We start from the raw sequence: 18,133 nt of genomic DNA, 5'->3' as shown, positions 1-18,133 counted from the left end.
ACAAAAACTTAAAATTAAAACTCACAGATATATATATATATATATATTTCTTGAACTGTTGTTTTGTCTCTTTCTGTCTGTTCTCATCTGAGTTTATTACATGTGTATGTCTGAGGAATGTGTGTTTTTTTATATTATTAAGTTTTTGTTTTGTAAATATAATTTCTGTTTTGTTACTTTACACCTCAGTACTACCTACTTGAAAACTTGAAAACTGCAGCTCAAATGTACGTTTAAATGTGAATGTTTAAGTTAGACTTAAAAAAAATAAAGTAAAATCTTCAGGATAGATAGATAGATAGATAGATAGATAGATAGATAGATAGATAGATAGATAGATAGATAGATAGATAGATAGATAGATAGATAGATAGATAGATAGATAGATAGATAGATAGATAACTGGGAAGTTAGGAATTAAATAGTATTTGCTTACATTACACTATCATCAGGTACATTAAAGATTTTAGTTTGTTTCTTTGTTTGTTTTTTTGTTTTGTTTGTTGTTGTTGTTGAACTTGAACTGTTGTTTTGTCTGTATATCTCTGTTTTTACCTAGGTTTAATACATGGGTACTTCTGAGGAATGTGTTTTTGTTTTGTAAATATAAATATATGTTTCTTTGTGTTGATTTAACGCTAAATACATTGTTTCAAATACATACACAGCAACACTGCATGGAGAAATTAGCTCAGCCAATCAAAAACAGCGATGGGGCTTAGTGGCAGTGATGTAATGAGCAGAGTTGGTAACCTGGCAACCACTCAAACATTGCTGATAGGATGGCAATGCGGAAGGTTTGAAGCTGCTTCTTGCCCCACTTTTTAAATTATTTGGAAATATATATGTATTGTTTTCTGTGCTATTGGTCTTTACACTATATCAGACTTGATTAGATTTTAATTTAGTTTGTTAGTGAGACAGAATTTTGTCTGTTGTCTGTTTTTGTGTGTTTTTGGCAGCGAACTTAATTACTTAGTTTAGAGAACACCTTTGCCATTTGAAGACTTCACAGTGATATTTACAGGAAAATGTACATGTGTATTATTTAATTCCTGTGTAAAGAAAAGTTAGACTTGCCTTGTCTTGGGGAAGGTAGACTTTAGTCTTTGTGTTGCTTTGAAAAATAAATAAATAAATAAGTAAAAGTCTGAGATACACTAAGTGCAGCATTAGTAGATCATCTTTATGCATTTTCCATGTGGTCAAAAAGACATTTATTTAGATTTGACATTGTTTAAGGATGCATATATTTTAATTGATTATTCTTTTTTGTTCCTGGCTGTGATAAATTTGTATGCATTTTCATCTTTGCCCAAGATATAATTTAAGTTAAGCCCCAATGTGTTATTTAACATTTTGCATTTTTAAAAATATTTTTCAGAACATGAAGACTAAAGTCAGCAGCAACTTGGTGTTTGCTTCAGTTGCATTTCAAGACCACATCATACGGACCTTGCTGCCTCCAGATTTTTCATATTCTGACCCTTTCATGGGGTGCACCAGAGCATCATCCCGAGTTCACCAAGCAAGAAAAAAAGCGAAGAGTCGGCAAAGACCAGATGGGCAAGAGGAGAAAGAATATGTTCTTGATCTTGCTTCACCTTCTTTAACATTAGGTTGAACAAACACTGGGGGTTTTGCATTGACTTTCTTACCTAAATTATAATAACTAATTTTTTTTCATTTTCTAAATTGTTTCAGCTCAGAAGTTGGGTTTGGTGGCTTCCCCAGGAGAAAGATTGACAGAGGACGAATGGACCCAGGTCAAGATGAGGTCTCTTCTACAGAAGGAATCAGCTCAGCCATGTGCTATATGCAGGGAGGAGTTCCTACTTCAGCCTCAGGTATTTTCCCAAACACAGTAGCTACTGTTAATTCTCTGTAAGAAAGCCTTTTTCCCCTCATGTTTACAGTGTTATGTGTGTGTCCTCAGGGAAACCTGGGCTTCCGCACACACATGGGCATACACATGGACATACACACACAAACCCCCCCCCCCCCCCCCCCCCACACACACACACCCCTATTTAGCCTCCCTCTCCCCTGCAGTTCCTGTATGTTCTAATCTGTGTAGACAACTGTACAAATTTACCCATACTGCCTTGGAACTTAACTGTGACGTGATGATGTACCAATCAGTGTGTTTCTATGAGGGTCATTCAGTCTTTTACACCTTTCTGATCCCCTTTTAAGATGCCAATCTCCTCAAGAATGTGGAAGCAGAATAGGCGGCCTCACAAAGCACAGTTGCCATAGATGCATGTGTAAATATTAGTTTGACTGGTGGGGGGGGGGGAGTTAATTAGAGCCTGCTAACAAGAGAAAGTGACAAGAGGGAATCTTTGTTGATGTGGCATTTTCCTGCAAGCCTTCTTATTGTAACAATACAATTGTCTTACAGTCTTGTATTAAAATTGTTGTTCTGAATCATTTGTGTGGACTGAAATACTGCCTCTATCTAGCTCATATTATTGCAATGCTAATCATAATTAATTTGTTATAAACTAGGAATTAAAAGTCAAAATTTTTTAAGTCTTATTTCAATTCTTTGCTGTAATTCCACTGTACCCTGTAGCCTGAAAGCTCAGAGAGATGTGAAATTTCTCCCTGGTTTAATGGCATGAGGTCCTGGAAATTGTACACTGCAGGGGGCCCTTTCAGTAGTGATGGAGTGTGTTGGTTGGGCCAAAAACAATGGGAAATCAATATTCTTCCCCCTCGCCCTCAGAGGTCTGAGTAAACTGGTGTGTGTGCGCCAAGCCCCTTTGCTTTAGTTGTTTCTTTTCAAACAAGAAGAGCCCCTCTCACAGGTAAAGGGAGGCTATAGTCAAGGTCCCAGTTGGCCCACTGGGAGTCATGCTGACTCCTCCTAACCTCTGGGCAAATAGCACTTAAAGGCAGATACAGACATTCACATATGTGCATAAATACACACAGATTTTGTTAGGCTTAAAGCTCATGTACACAGCCTGTGTGTGCACAAACTGTTTATTTTGTTCAAGCTTGTCTAAACAAAATATCTGAAAACCTAATGAAAGAATAATGAAATCTAGAGGGTGCAGATTTTCTTGCTTTCTTATTTTATTCATTTATTTATTTTTTTTTTTGTAGGTGTTGCTATCTTGTTCTCACGTATTTCACAGAGCATGTCTGCACTCTTTCGAGAAGTTTTCTGGGAAGAAGTGCTGCCCAATGTGCAGAAAGGAGCAGTACGAAACACGTGTGATCTATGATGCAGCTCAACTTTACCGACAAAAGTGTGCTATTAGGTAAACTCGCTCAAAATCAAAAATGTGTTTAGGTAAATTATTAGATGTTACTTTCTCATCCACAGTAATACAGACTGTATGTAACAATACGGACAGCTCGTATGTAATTTATTGTTTTATTTGGGATGTAGTAGTTCTGCTATTAGCATAGTAGCCGTATTAAAGTTAAGCATACTAGGAGTAAAAATAAACAGATTGCCTTTTCAAGTGTCCCACTGACTCAAATGTAGAATAAATTGATTGCTATCAATGTAGAATAATTATAATTGATTGCTTTCAAAGACTGAGAAAAGCATATACAGGTTTATTCATTTGACATGTTTTATTACAGGGAAATATGAAAGCTTTACACTCTAAATTAAAGTCTTGATAATCTGCACATACAATTTATAAACCTAAAACAATGTGTACAAGGTAAACTTAAGACACAATGCAGTGACTTACAAAGAATATAGAAGTTACATTCAAGAGATATTTTTTTTAATATTAAGAATATTTTTTTCTTTTGATGCTTCTTTTGAATTTCTTTATTAGTAATATGTTTTCACAAAGTTTATACAGAGCAGTAAATAGACAAGTAAATGCTGTGTAATGCTAAATCAATACAGTTGGTGGAATATTATCCAACTAATTAAGTGATTTGTCAACAGGACAGTAGCATGATTGGATATTAAAAAAAGAGAATCCAAAAATAACCTGAGTGTCTCAAAAAAAAATAGATGACAAAGTGTTTACTGTTTAATTTAGCAGATGTACAGCTTTGTTTGTGAAGTTGATAAGGATACATACTAAATACTAAATATTTCTATGTTTTTGTGTGTGTATAGAATTCAAGCATACTGGCGAGGCTATGTTGCCCGTAAATTGTACAGAAACATGAAAAAAACTAAGTGCCCAAAAGACAAGAAGCTGAGACGGAAGTTCTTTGAGGAAAAGGTGAGTTTATTAATAAACATCAGGTATATATGGATCTTTTCATTTTAGTTCCCCAGGTCTCCTTTGAAATCCCAACATTTTGTTGGGGTGTTCTTTAAGAGTTTAGTTTGTCAAATAATAACTAAAATATACATCACATCTTGAGGTTTTAGATATGGGTTGCAAGGACTCACTGACCCCACTGCTAACATGCACACACACACCCAGTCTCATACACACCCTCACCTGCTCTCACCTCTAAAGCACCTTTGATGCTTTGTGAATCATATAGTGTTTGTTTGAATGTGGACAGAGTTTTGTGCTTTAGTTCAAACAGTCTGGGCATTATGGTCAACACAACAGCACCATGTCTGCTGTGCATGTTTAGGTCTGATTCTCCTTCATCCATCTCAGCATGTCTGGTGTGTGTAGTCCTCACACACACGATGAAAGAGGGTGAAGAGGTGAAGAAGTTGATTGAAGTGTTTGGGTACTTAATGCAGGTTGTCATTTCAAGATTTGTTTTCTCTAAAAGCTGTTCATCTTATGTGTTGGATTTGATGAAGGATATATTTACAAATGTCTGACCATTGGTCTCATAAGCAGCCAATACTTGGAGCTGTTTGACTCTTCAGCTGTGGCGTCTTCATGGTGGCTCAGAGGAAAAGGGAACATTGCCACCTAGTGAACCTCCCCCAGCTGAAGCCTTTGATGACCAAAGGCTGAACTGGTCAACACTGCTCACCACCAAACATCTGCTTTTCATTGATATTGATGCAAATTCATTTCTTTAAATTAAAAAAAAGAAAGAAATTAATCACACACACAATTTTCTTTACAAAAGAAATGGCTCCAACACATTTATGTCCAATGTCATCTGAAGAGCAGAGAATAGTTAATTCAGTGTGGAGTGTTGCAATCATGCAGAGTGCTTGCTTGCTTCAGAGGGGCTGATTAAGCAGACTGACATATGCATGAGGGCCAGACCTACATATGTAGCAAGGGTCAGATTGACCTACTCATCCCCCTATGAGTCTTCAACATTTTGCTCATGAACAGTTCCTTCACATATCACATAAAAAAAGACACAGCATTTACTGAGCCAATTAACTCTGATCTAACATGTTAGGCCATGTCCGAGTCCACATTCTGTATCAGCCGCTTTACATTCAAGTTGTGTGATTCAGTACTTGTGGGTGGTCATGAGATTGTCTCATATCTTTTGTCACAGTGAGTATGATGTTCAAGAGCTGACAGGTCTGATTGACGGGAGTTTCAAGGGGAATAGTTATTTTCTTAGCTGACTGTAATACAAACAGACATGTTAGTGCTAAGCTGGAACCTGTTTAACATGGAGAAACCCATTTTTTCAGTTTTCAACATGATAACAGAACACAATAAAATATCTTTGTACCATGTGTTTCCTGGAAAAAAAGAGATATCAGGATTTTTGTACTGCTTCACAGGTCCACCCCTTTGTCAACACATTAAGGGAGAGAATACCGACATCTAGATGGATTGCCACGAGATAACGCCTTTACACTCACCTCCACTCTTCTCTTTCCTCGCTCATTCACGTCTACTGTGCAACAAGGCAAAGTTCACCTGAGGCTGTACTGTTTGCCCTGACTGTCGAAAAGTCAGCCAGGCACATAAAACCCTCTATCCGAATGGTTAACAGTTGTTTAATTAGTGATAAAAGCCTGGCTGTAAAGCAATTCTGATGTCTCTGTGACAGGCTAAAGGAGAGGGTTTGTTTTGTGTGTGTGTGACTGAAAAAACAAGAACACGTGTGCAAGCGAGGGCTAAAGCTACTCTCAGTTACAAATTAATGCAAATGGAAATAATTATAATTTTTCTGAGACATTGCGCAGCAAGGCTTGAGCAATTAGTTGATTCACTCTCTAAATATTGTCTGATTTTCAAGAATTGATTTTGGCAAAAGTGGGTTTAATGATCATCACAGTGTAGACCAGACAGTCAATTCATGAAGAATATAATCAGATTTATCAATTACTTGCAACTTGACATTACTATTTAATTTTCTTTAATCAACAAATAACTGTTCCTACAAGGCTTTCAGAAGTTTCAGTCACATATCAAGGCTCTTTTGATTAATTTGATTTAATTAGCAAAGTGTGATTTTTTTTTTTAATGAAACAGCCTATTGACACATGCCACCTTCTTGTTGCTTCATTGACTGTTCTTTATTTTAATTGTTGCCTAGCAACAGTTGCTGTTAATGAGGAAAACAGATGAGCTCTGGCTAAAAGTGCACCGGGATGAAAGTGGTCATATTGAGAGAACAGAGATGGTTTATTTAAAATTTACAACCTACAGCTGCAGAAAGACAGAGACCAAAAGTCCAAACTCGCATTTCTTTGTATATAAAAAAAAGTCAAATAAAGCTCCTTAAATGTTAAAATACTGTTTTATATCCTCATTTCCCAGTGATAATATTGTGATGAGGAAAATAAAGAATCTTAAAAAGTGCCGTAAAAGTAGTTCTGTCTAAACACAATAGGTCTAAAACGCTGTTGTCTGTCTATAAAATACCCACCAAGTGAAATGCAAACTCACACTTAGTTGCTAAAATGCCCATATTCCCACAAAATTTGACTCTGATGGTTGCTGCAAAACGAAATGCCATCATGAGATCTGTTTGATGTCTTGGTGAGAAACACCAGTCCACTCCACAGGTGTAGGACTGTAATTCCATCATCTATAAATAAGACTTTTTGGGATAAATTGTGTGAGTAACACAGAGAAGATAACATGTTTGCAGGATAATTTTTGAAACAGAGAAGGTGTTAGGGATGTATGTGTTTCCATGTTACCCAGCACCCTCTTCATTTTTTTTCTTGGTTTCCAATAATTGTCCATGTTAGATGTGACTGTATTGATCTGGCTGTTAAACAACTGCACCCTGTCAGCGTGCCTCAGCCATTACAATACACACACACAATTTGTCTTCACCAAAAACACGACTCCATTATGTAAATGAATGAAACATTCACATCCTTTGTGCCACTAAAATGGTTTTTCTAATTAGTTGCAGGAGTTGAATGACAGCTTTGTGCGATATTGTCACACCGACACGGAGGCTTTTCTGAGTGATATCGACCGCTCACTGTCATCAAGCAGACGAGTGTTCCAGCAGCTGGAAAGAAAGAGAGCTGCTGAACCTCAGGAGAACGATTGGAACCGCATAGAGAGCCAGGTCTGAAACAAGACACAAGGCCCCATAAAAACATCTAATCCTAGTCTGATTCTTTTTCTAGCTTCTCCTTCCTCTTGACATGTTAATGCTTGCAAAATGTAACAACAGCATCACAGCTGCTTTATGGAAAGTACACATCTCTCTTGAAGTGATCATTCACTTTTCCATGTGAATGTGAATGATACATGAAGCTAATAATCCTTTATTTACTACAAAACATGAGTAACTCTGATAATGCATGGTAGGCTTTTCATCGCGTGGACTGTCACTGAAGAGCTGAAAAGACATTAAGATTTGCTGTTCCATAAGGCTCCATTGTTGACTTTCTTTGCAGACAGTGATGTTTTCCATTGAGGGGGTGGGGTGTGTTCACGATTTTTTTTTTTCTTTAGCTGGTGTGAAAAGGTTGAGAACAAGACAGGAGTGGCTCAGCCCTGACAAGTATCAAACAAGCAAATGTTCTTTCAACACATGCTTTGCATCTTTTTTCATGGGTACATACTCCACAATGTAGAGTGCAGCTCATTATTAAACACTGAACAGCAGGGCACATTAGCCCCTAAATAGAGAAGGTTCCCGTTAGTTAATCATTGGTGGAGCTTTGCATGTGCTGTTTTATTTCTTTTATTACTGAGTAATGTTCTAACACCTTCTAATTGAACCTGTCAGGTAGTGTAGATAGATAGTTTTATATTTAGTGAAACGACCCTCACTGGGGCTGTGGGACATCACTAATATTACATACTAATTAGCGGGTTTTAACAGTCTTGCCGATTAGGGCATTATATTAGTGATTATGCATATTTCTATTAATTTTTCCTAACTATATAGTCACTAACCCCTGGAGCAGGAGCTAAAAATTCTCCACTTACTCAGATAACTAATTTTGTTTTCTTTAAACCTGAACAGGTTATCCAGAGAGGAGTCTGGGACTGCCCCATCTGCCTGACTGCAATGTGCAACTACAGCCTTCAAGTGGAGTCTGCTAGATCCAGCCACCAACAAGTTAGACACACCGTACTCCTGTCCTGTTCCCACCTGTTCCATCAGCTCTGTTTAGAGGCCTTTGAGGCCTTCACTGCAGATAGCAGACCTAGGTGTCCACTATGTAGATCTACTTATCACAAAAAACTTCTCTAACAAGGAAGAGATGGCATTTTTCAATAGTATTTGTCCAAAAAGGATGGGACACTGTAACATGTAAATAAAACAGGATGCAATGGTTCAAAAATCATAAACCAATATTTTATTAACAATAAAACAGAAACAAATATCAAATGTTCAAAGTGAGAAATTTTATTATTTCATAAAATCTATTAGGTCATCTTGATTATGATGGCAGCAACATATCTCAAAATGCTGGGATAGTGGCAACAAAAGCTAGAAAAATAAACGACACCAAAAAAATTGCAGAAGGAACATGTCGCCACTAATTAAGTTAATTAGCAACAGATCAGTAATGTGACAAGCTGGATGAACATCCTGCAGCTATCTTCTGCTCAGAGAAAGTAACCACTGCCCTGTAACCACTGCTCTCTGTGATGTGTTCATCCAGCATATTTACTGCACCAAGACGGTAATGGAGGATGAAAATCTGCTGATTAATTTTTTTGTGTGCTGATCACGAAGCTGCTGTTGCAGCCAAGTACACAACTCTGTTTTTTTACTTTACATTAAAAAAAGAGTTTAGAAAGACAAGAGCCACCGCTAACCCCATGTAAACGGACCACGGGCACACCCAACATGGCAAATTACCACAATTCTGTGTTTGATGACATTGGTGCGTATTCGCTGTAAATCACTGAAACTTGCACATCAATACTGAAAGGTACTGTGTATATACAGCTTTCAAGTAAGATTCTTCCAGTCTTTTTCAGATAGGCCTTGCACATTTCGGCAAGACAAAGCTAAACTGCACACTGAATTGTACAACACTCCCATTTCTAGGATAAAATCAGTGGGGATGTTACACAGTGGTAAGCATGGCACTGTTTAACAATTTTGAGACCAGTTGGCTATTAAAGATGACATCAGTATGTTGCATAATATAGTACAGCATCTAACTTTCAACATTTAATATATTTTCTATTTTATTTCTAATGTGAATTAAAATAATTTGGTATTCTACTAATCATTGTATTCTACTTTTGTTTTAATTTTAAAACAAATAGTGTCCCTTTTTTTAATGAGTTGTATATGATCATGGAAAATACACCACTTTCTCAAACTTAGATCATAAGCTCTTATATTTAAATAGCAAGCTAGACGTGATGGTAGTTTGCTTAGTTCTCTGTAATTAGGTAAATGAGTGAAACTGGGTGTAATCATCTTTAAAGATAAGCTATCTCTAACTGTAAATGTCCAGTATTTTCTTGTCAATGCCATGAATGTTCCAGGCAAGGATCAGTGGCACCTAAACACTGAGCCACACACCGCCATCTTCACATCATTTTTTGAACATCTAAGCTTTATTGGTCTTTATGCCTAGCAAAGGAAGTCACATCGTAGCTCTGGCTTCAGCTCCGATTTTAAAGCGTTCACATGAAAATTGTCTTATTATTTCTATTAAAATATTGGCTTTGGCATGTTTGCCCTTATTTGATAGTACTTACATAAAAGCTGATAGACAATGTGGGTGGATTTAGTGTGGATTTGGCATGCCAAAAAAAAAGTGAATGCCCATCCACTGATGTACACATTCCCCCACTTGCAGAACTATTTCCAAGACAGTACTTTTCTAAAAATGGAAAAGTACTGAAATCTTGTCAGTCACCACTAATGTCTTAAATATCACAATTAGTAAAAATTTTGAAGCATTTTTTTATTTGCAAACATTGAAACATCAAAAATAATGACACAAACATTGAACAGAGAGATTGTAAAAAAATAAATTCACAAAACATTTACCAAAAATTACATGCACAGATTGACATATAAACATAAATAAAAGCTGTTTCACTGAAGAGTACAAACTCCAAAAATTGTAACACCTTCCCTGCCCCTCCCTACAATGGGATGTACTGTAAAGGCAACTAGAAAACGCCTATCAAATCGAAAATGACCCTACGACTACTCATCTGCAAGAAGTATGATTGTAATGTTTGTATCTTACCTGCTAAGTATCGCATATCCAGTTTTTGTAACTTAGTGTTTGTAAGCACAACTATCATATGGCTCAAAACATTTCCATTCCACCTTAAGCCAATTAAACTAAAAGAAAAAAAGCCTTCTTTTGTTAGCTCATCCAACTGTCTCCATTATTGAGTTAAGGTACCATCCTTTTTGTATTACCAATCAAACTCTGTCATCTTGATTTTTTTACACAGTATCCATAGATCAGTGTGGTTCTGTTAACAAAATAGCTGAAGACAAAAGTAATGAAATGGCACACAACATATCCGTACTATAGGTAGCTTCTGCTCTTGAAATGGCATCTTTTAAAACTAGAAACACTATTGTACAATATTTGATTTGAATTTGAGGTGATAAGATCCACTATGTATACATCATCTTAATACACCAATGGTTATTTTGTATTCCCGTGTCTGATTTAAAATAGGGTCAGTATTATGAAGTAAATGTAAAAGTTTCTCTGAATCCAGTTTTGCTATAAAATGTTCTCTCCTTAAACAGAAGATTCCTAAAAATATATGAATTTAGTTTTTCTTTTCATCTTCAACATAATGTGTCTTTAGGTACCATGAAAAAAAATCTATCCTAGCAAGTACTGAAGTGTTTTGGGTGATGAGTGAATCTGAAAACTGAGCCAATGTGGTAACATTCATGGTGAAAAGAAATGTGACATCCAGCTGGCTTTAGACAAGAAACTCAGTGGCAGAGGATCACAGTGTAAACTGTCAAGAGAAGCACAATGTGTGCATAAACTCTACAGAACAAACTTTAACTTTAAGCCTGCGATGCTTGTCTTATAAGGCATTAAAGGTGGTTTCTGAAGACAAGAATCATCACAGTTTAGAAGATAATGCAGCAATACAATGACATGCAAGGGGTGGGGGGGTCACCAAGTTTTTGTCCTGACTACAAGGCTGAGTGTCGTCAACTTATTCTTCATATGTGATATACTTCCATTTAAAACAAAGAGAGAAATAGCTTAACTTTTCAGACCCTGTGTGGGCCCAATATATTTACACCCAAATAATGAGGACAAAAAATAAGAAATTATGTACATCTAGATACAACATTTACAACTTTTTTTGTGGGGGGTGGGGGATAACTTTGTCTGTGATAACTTTTTCTTGCCATGTGCATAATACAATATTTGGAATATAACCTCAGATGTGCTTTAAATGCATCAAAGCATTTTACACATTGAGATTGTGAGACTGAGGTGGATAAAAACCACATATAGTTTCCATTTAGCAAAGTAGCTCAAGTCAAATCTAGAGCACCTAAATAATAATAATAAATTTAAAAAATGAAATTACCCTTCTTCATAAAAACTAGTGACATCATCAATAAAGTTAAAGCGCACTTACGTAAAGCCAAATAAAAAGACAAATGTCAGCTTTTAGAATGACGTAGCGATGCATGTAATGAGAACTGCATCGATGTAATGTAGTTTTATGTACTGGTTGTAATGAAAATGAATAAGAGACTAATTTTCATGCTTAACAAAGCACATTACCCTCTTCACATTTTGAACTTAGGTAAAAATTTATACCTTATCATGCCTGTATTACTTCACATAATGGAAAAAACCAACGATTATTCAGGAGTTACTCTTTCACAGCATAAAAAAATAGCCCTGACATTTAAGTAAATAGTCTAATTCAATTGTGGGGATGTTGTATAAGTTTCCAAGTACACAGCTTCAGAGATTCAGAGAAACTGAACAGAAATTACTGTACATTATTACATCTGCTTTTGCCTAGTGCAGTGTTGTGAAGCCTGCAGAAGCAAACCAGGTGACAGTGCTAGGGGGAAAAGTGCCCCTGAAGCAAGAGATGAGTTGTCTGAAGTCACAGTTGTGGTTGAGGTTAGCGTCAAGGTCACTGCAATGATGCCAGTCTATTTCACTTCTCAGTCTCAGCTCTGGCTCTGTCCCAGCTTCCATCCGAGACGCAGAAGATGGAATGTCACAAAGCTAAATTGCTCTCAACCTTCATTTGCAGCAACAGTCAGACACTGCCTGGGTTTATTAAGTTCCTTCCAATCGTTTTCACCTTTCAGCAGTCAGGCAGTACTGCCGAAATCTCCCTTTGGCTCTGCTAACATGTGTGTCTCTGTGTGTGTGTTGATCTATTGTCCCTTTCACAGAGTTTTCTGATGCCCATTGGCCGATAGCTTCCCAGACTCTGGGTCTGTGGGGCTGTTTGACAGTTGTAATTTATCCAGACCTGGGCAGTGGGAGATAAGGCAAAAAAGAAAAAAAAATCTTATTAAAAAGCCTCAGCCTTTTGTCTGACATTTTCTAAACTTATCCCACCCTGTGTATCAAACATCCAGGGCCTGTCACCACAAGCCTTTAAGACCAGCCCCATCCTCTGTCATATGTCAGTTCCCCAGCACATTGGATCTTACTGCAATTTCTTCCATTTTGTCACTCCAGGCCACACTGTCTGAGAGAAATAAACACCATCTCTCTCCACAGAGTGGTTTGGAGTTGTCAGTGTTTCAGACCAAACATTTGTGGAAACAAAGTTTGGATTAAATTAAGTCAAAAGTTTGAACCTGTTAAAATGTATGAGAACGTATTCTAGGCAGTGCCATTTAGTCAGACATTTAGAAACACTATTAAATTTGTTTTATATTAAAAAGTGCTTGTTAGGAATACTGTGAATAAGAAAGGAATTTACCCAGGGCCTTTAGGAGCTCTTCCCGCACTGCTGAGGTGAATTTTCTCACAAGACAGAGCGTTGTCACCACTGCAAATAGCAAGTTATATGAAAGGACAATGTAGAAGTTTCCCAGCCAGTTAAATCTCCCAAAGTCTCCCAAAAGATCAAACCTCGTGATGCCTGTGAAGGGACAGATACACATTTAATTAATAAGAAGAAACCGGTTTGGCATTAAGCAAAAACAGTAGTTTCTTATAAAAACCCTACATATGAAAGGTGTAATAACCAAGTAAAAAATATTTATGTCGAAAAGCACAAAAAATTAGATAAAGTTAAGATATTTTGCCAATGGAATAGTAAGTATTGTGTTTAATAATAGTAAGTATTATAAGCATAATTATAATATTATAATGGGAAAATACAGGGAAATGTAGGAATGCATGTTCTGCCTGGAGTTGAAAGTTTCAATACATCTTTCCATAGCAGTGTATCTCTTTCAACAAGTTAAAAACTTAGTCTGATAGAGGGGCTTACATACAAAAACATTTGTGTTTGACAGGTGTACTGTAAAAAAGTTTAAAAAATGTTAAAACTAGCAAACCATTGAAAACTGATTTTAACAGCTGTTTATGGACTATGTTACATTACTTGTTGTTATTGTATGATTATTGTTCTCATTGTATGAATGATTATTATACATGATTGACCCCTGTTGCTAATGGGGATCCTAATAAAATGAAATGTTAGCATGGTTGAAGAAAGCCACTCCCAAATCTTTCTCACATTCACAGGTAGCTGAGTCAACCACTGAGTTGCTGAGATAAAATCATACAGTAAGCAAGCCCAGTTTTGTTTGTTTTTCTCAACTCGAGTGAGCTGTACACTTAGCAACAGATTTAGTATTACAATATAAAGAGAATCAGCTTGGAATGGATGTTTTTAAGGGCTATATAACTGTGTTTATGTTCTTACATTAAAATTTTTCCTGACACTGCTGAAACATGACCAAGCTCATACTTTTGGTCGCCAGGCTGTCTTAGTGGCAGCCTTTTTGGAATATAAAAATGAATGAGGAGGTCCACATAGCACTAAAGGCAGAAATACGTCATCTCTCCCTCAGACAAAGATAAAAGAGTATGCACACTGCTGGACCAACTTCAAATCACCTGATGCTACTTGGAAAGCCATCAATTAAAATTTTTCATGCTTGTTTATTCTACCATGTTAATCCACATGTTCCAGAACTCTAGGGTGAGCTGGCTAACTCTTTCAAGGATCAATAAAGTATTCATCGTCATTTCTGGAGGTTATTCAGCTTTCTGTAGAGAATGTGAAAGAACATCACCATGTGTTGTGTGCAGGTACAGGATTCCCATCTTGTAAGGAATACTCTCCCATTACATCCATTTAGAACCAATGTTAGACTTTATTTTGTTTGACTAAAAACTATCATATCTTTTGGAGAAGAGAAGAAATGGAGAAAGAAAAAAGAAAGCAGACAGACCTAATACATTAAACAGTGTGTTTATTTTATGGAGTCATATTTTGTAGATTTTATGAGTCATTATAATGGTAATAAAAATGGGGTTTAGTACTGATAGTTCATCATTTTAGTTTTTGTTACTTGCAGTGGACAGATGTGTTTAACATTTGATCAAGAAGATTAAACTGGATATGCGACTGTGATAAGATTTTAGATGTTGATCCTACAATTTGAATATCGGAAAATTATCTTGAGTTTAGAATTCAGTCTATGCATAAAAAAGACAGCATAAGAGCATGTTACAGTACAAGATGAGATCTAAAAGCAATGACAACATGATTAGCACTGGGAATGGTTAACGAAATGACGGATTTGTCGATTTTAGCCTATGAACCATAAAAATGCTTCCTTTTTTTCCCTCACACTTTTTATTATTTGTATGCAGATGTCATATTCAGATGTGTCAGACTGATGAAGCCCAAGTCTCTGAACACTATTTCTTCTGTAACATCTTCACAACCTCTGCCGTCAATTAGATTGAGCTATTGATTTAGTGTCTGGAGAGATGTATTTACAGCCACAGTAAGCAGTTTGGCAAGAACCACAGACCTTTAACAAAATTGCCAGTGAAGAGACAGGGAGAGAAATGACCAAGACCCCAGTCGATACAACTAGCCACTGTGGTCTGGCCAAATTTGTTTCTAATGCCAAAGGTTTTGATCTTGGTTTAGTAATTTAAGAAAATCCAATTGGAAGTCAAAATAATAATTTATAAAACACACATTAATACAGTGCTAGTCATGCATTCAAGAAGTATACATCAGAGTTTCAGGGTCATACTATGTGGTGGTGTCATTATTGTGGTTATAAGTGAAAAACTTAAGATATAAGAGCCTACTTTTGTGTGTTAGCAGATCTAAGAGAAGACTTTACAGATCCCTCAATGGGGAAATTTACATGCCACAGCAGCAAGAATGTAAAGGACAGTCCCAGAGATATAACAGATATATAACATTAATATAGTGTTTGTTTTAAACTGCTCTGTTTTAAATTAATATTCTTGGGCTTAAAGGTTGTGTGAAAGCTATATAGGATGCTCAGAATCCAAAAATAATTTTTGTAGGAACTAAAATAGACATTGGATAAAACCCAACATTTGTCACTGCATTATTAAACCGGCATGCATTAAACACGGTTTTCTATTCTAGTGGCTCCCAGCCTTTTTTCCTTTAAGACCTCCTTCATGCAAATACTAAAAAGTGATGGACCCCCTGCCGCACCCTGTGCTGAAACCCTGCTTGGTTTTATGCTTTCAAAAGTGAGATTCTCACCAGAAATAATGTTTTCTGGCTGAGTCCCGTCCTTTCGATAAAGTTAAATTAACATTTAGCCTTACTTTTTTTTTTCTTTTTTAAATAGGGACAATGTGTAGACATTAATCACAATGGCTCTGAATGTTCAAAGCATCAGGGACTCCCTGTGCCCTTTTGGGGGACCCCCTAGGGGGGTCCTGGACCACAGGCTGGTAACCACTGCTCTAGAATACAGTACATTTCCCATCTGGTGAACACACACACAAAAAAATACCCCCATAAACACACAAAACCTTTTCTTGTCTCTTAAAATCTCCCTTTTTTAATCTTTTGCTGAGCGGCCTCTTTTCTTTAACTGCATCTTTTCCTTTCATTTACTCAGAGTCACAAAGCAGAACCTGTTGATATTTTGTAAAGCTCTCGCTGACTCACTGTATGCTCACTCTGTTCTATTCTCCATTTCTGTTAGTCTCACACACATACTTGCATACTCTTAGTGTAGTACTATTTAAACAGCTGGGCTCTGCACTTTGCATGTTTCTTAGTGCCACTCCAGTTATTTTTCCCCTTTCTGACTGTAATTCTTTCTTATGTTACTATGAGAAACTATAGTAGAATTTAACTTAGATGTTCTAGTGTGGATAGGACTGAAGATGGCTGTAGGGGACAGACATTTACTTTCCCTAATTTTTTGTGGTGAAGTCTTTATGACATTTCTGTTCAACCTACATTTCAATCCACATACAAACATATACACACAGGTAACAAAATCCTCTTACCAGCACATGTAATGCTCACTAACGAACATGTTATATCTTGTTTCTTGCATTCACAAAAAACTTTACAGGAGGCTATGTGTAGGGCATTTTTAACTAAGAAAGATACTTCTTGTGTGAAAAGTAGATATAATATGCCTGTGTTCTTTAGGATACTCTTGAAAAATTAATATTTCTCTCTAACGCTTTCTTTGTTATATCATGCGTACATTAAAATAATTTTTAAAAGTTCTGGTATGTAAAATTTTATTTGTCAAAATATGGGTAGAAGTTTTGTCCAACTTCTGGTATATTTTTTTTTTTATAAGAAAAGCTAATCAGACTTCAAAGTGGTTTTAAACATTTGATATAACTTAAAAAGTACACACTGTGCAATAGACAGGCAAAAACAACTTACTTACCCAGAGTTCTGGACATGACTGGTAGAGCTGAACTCAGGACCAAGATTGACACACAGCAACCTATGATCTAAGACCCAAAAGGTATAATTACATATTTCAGATATCTTAAGCAGAAAATTGGACATTTTATATGAAAAAAAAACTAATAAAAGTACAAGAAAAAACAGTAAAAAAAAAACAGTTTCAGCCATGATGTGCCCACACACATACACAACACTTGATGTTAAATTGGTTCCACATATTACACAATTAGTACCTCTGAAGTTGGCCATTACCAGGTTCCTCTATTGTCCTTTCAAGTCCTTTCACTGAAGCGTCATGGCTAGTTAACAAGCTGCACCACTCCCAAACTCATTACCAAGTGAATAGGTGCCACTATGGACTGAACAGAGCCCTCCCCTCCCCTGCAAACTACATTCTCCCTCTGATGTACAAGAAAAGGGCTTGCACTTTGCCAGTGTTTACGCACCCCACAAACAAATATTGGACAGATCAACTAAAGCTATTGAGGGGCCCCTGAGGAAAAACATTAGTGAGTTCTAGAAGCTCAGAGTACAGAGGAAAGTGGTACTAGAAAAAGATGAAACTCATGGGACCCAATTTCACCACCTTTGCCCTCAGTTCAGCATTCTCTTTGTCCTTCTATCCCATCCTTACCGTTGTCATTGTTGTGTCATCCTTCCTGGGAATGAGCCCCTCAAAGACACGAAGACTGTAGAAACCAACGACGGAAGACACCATCAAGTAGCTGTTCAGCAAATCAATCAAGAACCAAAACACTTTGATCTGGTTGGAAAAAAGCCTTATTGAGTCACTTTTTTATGAATCACAAGACTGCATCGTTTCAACTAAAATAAAAGGTGATGAAACAACATGTTTTCTGGAAGGTGTCTGGCTGAACTATGTCCTGGGTAAACAAAGCTGCCTTGACAATGTTGCTCTTGGCCATGAAGCA

The 18,133-nt window shown here is 36.7% G+C and overlaps 2 protein-coding genes across 3 annotated transcripts in view; one reads left to right on the top strand and one right to left on the bottom strand.

Moving 5' to 3' along the window:
• The first annotated feature begins 725 nt into the window (after positions 1-725).
• On the top strand, positions 726-8,576 carry rnf32 (ring finger protein 32). 2 transcript variants are annotated; one of them, XM_041967542.1, is made up of 7 exons: positions 726-797; positions 1,385-1,619; positions 1,705-1,847; positions 3,115-3,272; positions 4,100-4,208; positions 7,246-7,407; positions 8,317-8,576. In XM_041967542.1, the coding sequence occupies exons 1-7, from the start codon at positions 783-785 to the stop codon at positions 8,545-8,547; spliced, it is 1,053 nt and encodes a 350-aa protein (XP_041823476.1). In that variant the 5' UTR covers positions 726-782; the 3' UTR covers positions 8,548-8,576. The 2 variants fall into 2 exon arrangements, with proteins under 2 accessions (XP_041823476.1, XP_041823475.1); XM_041967541.1 differs by having other exon boundaries at positions 7,240-7,407.
• A 1,634-nt stretch (positions 8,577-10,210) lies between these two features.
• lmbr1 (limb development membrane protein 1) overlaps positions 10,211-18,133 on the bottom strand; it is a 34,787-nt gene continuing 26,864 nt past the window's right edge. Inside the window, exons 14-17 of the mRNA XM_041967539.1 lie at positions 17,836-17,926; positions 17,179-17,245; positions 13,224-13,385; positions 10,211-12,764 (exon numbers count right to left, since the gene is read on the bottom strand). Coding sequence (XP_041823473.1) covers positions 12,679-12,764; positions 13,224-13,385; positions 17,179-17,245; positions 17,836-17,926 — 406 coding nt within the window. The 3' untranslated portion in view covers positions 10,211-12,678. The remainder of the gene's footprint in view (positions 12,765-13,223; positions 13,386-17,178; positions 17,246-17,835; positions 17,927-18,133) is intronic.

The sequence above is a fragment of the Melanotaenia boesemani genome, chromosome 18 (genome assembly GCF_017639745.1).
Source record: "Melanotaenia boesemani isolate fMelBoe1 chromosome 18, fMelBoe1.pri, whole genome shotgun sequence".
NCBI classification, from domain to species: domain Eukaryota; kingdom Metazoa; phylum Chordata; class Actinopteri; order Atheriniformes; family Melanotaeniidae; genus Melanotaenia; species Melanotaenia boesemani.
This window is presented reverse-complemented; position numbering and strand designations above follow the sequence as displayed.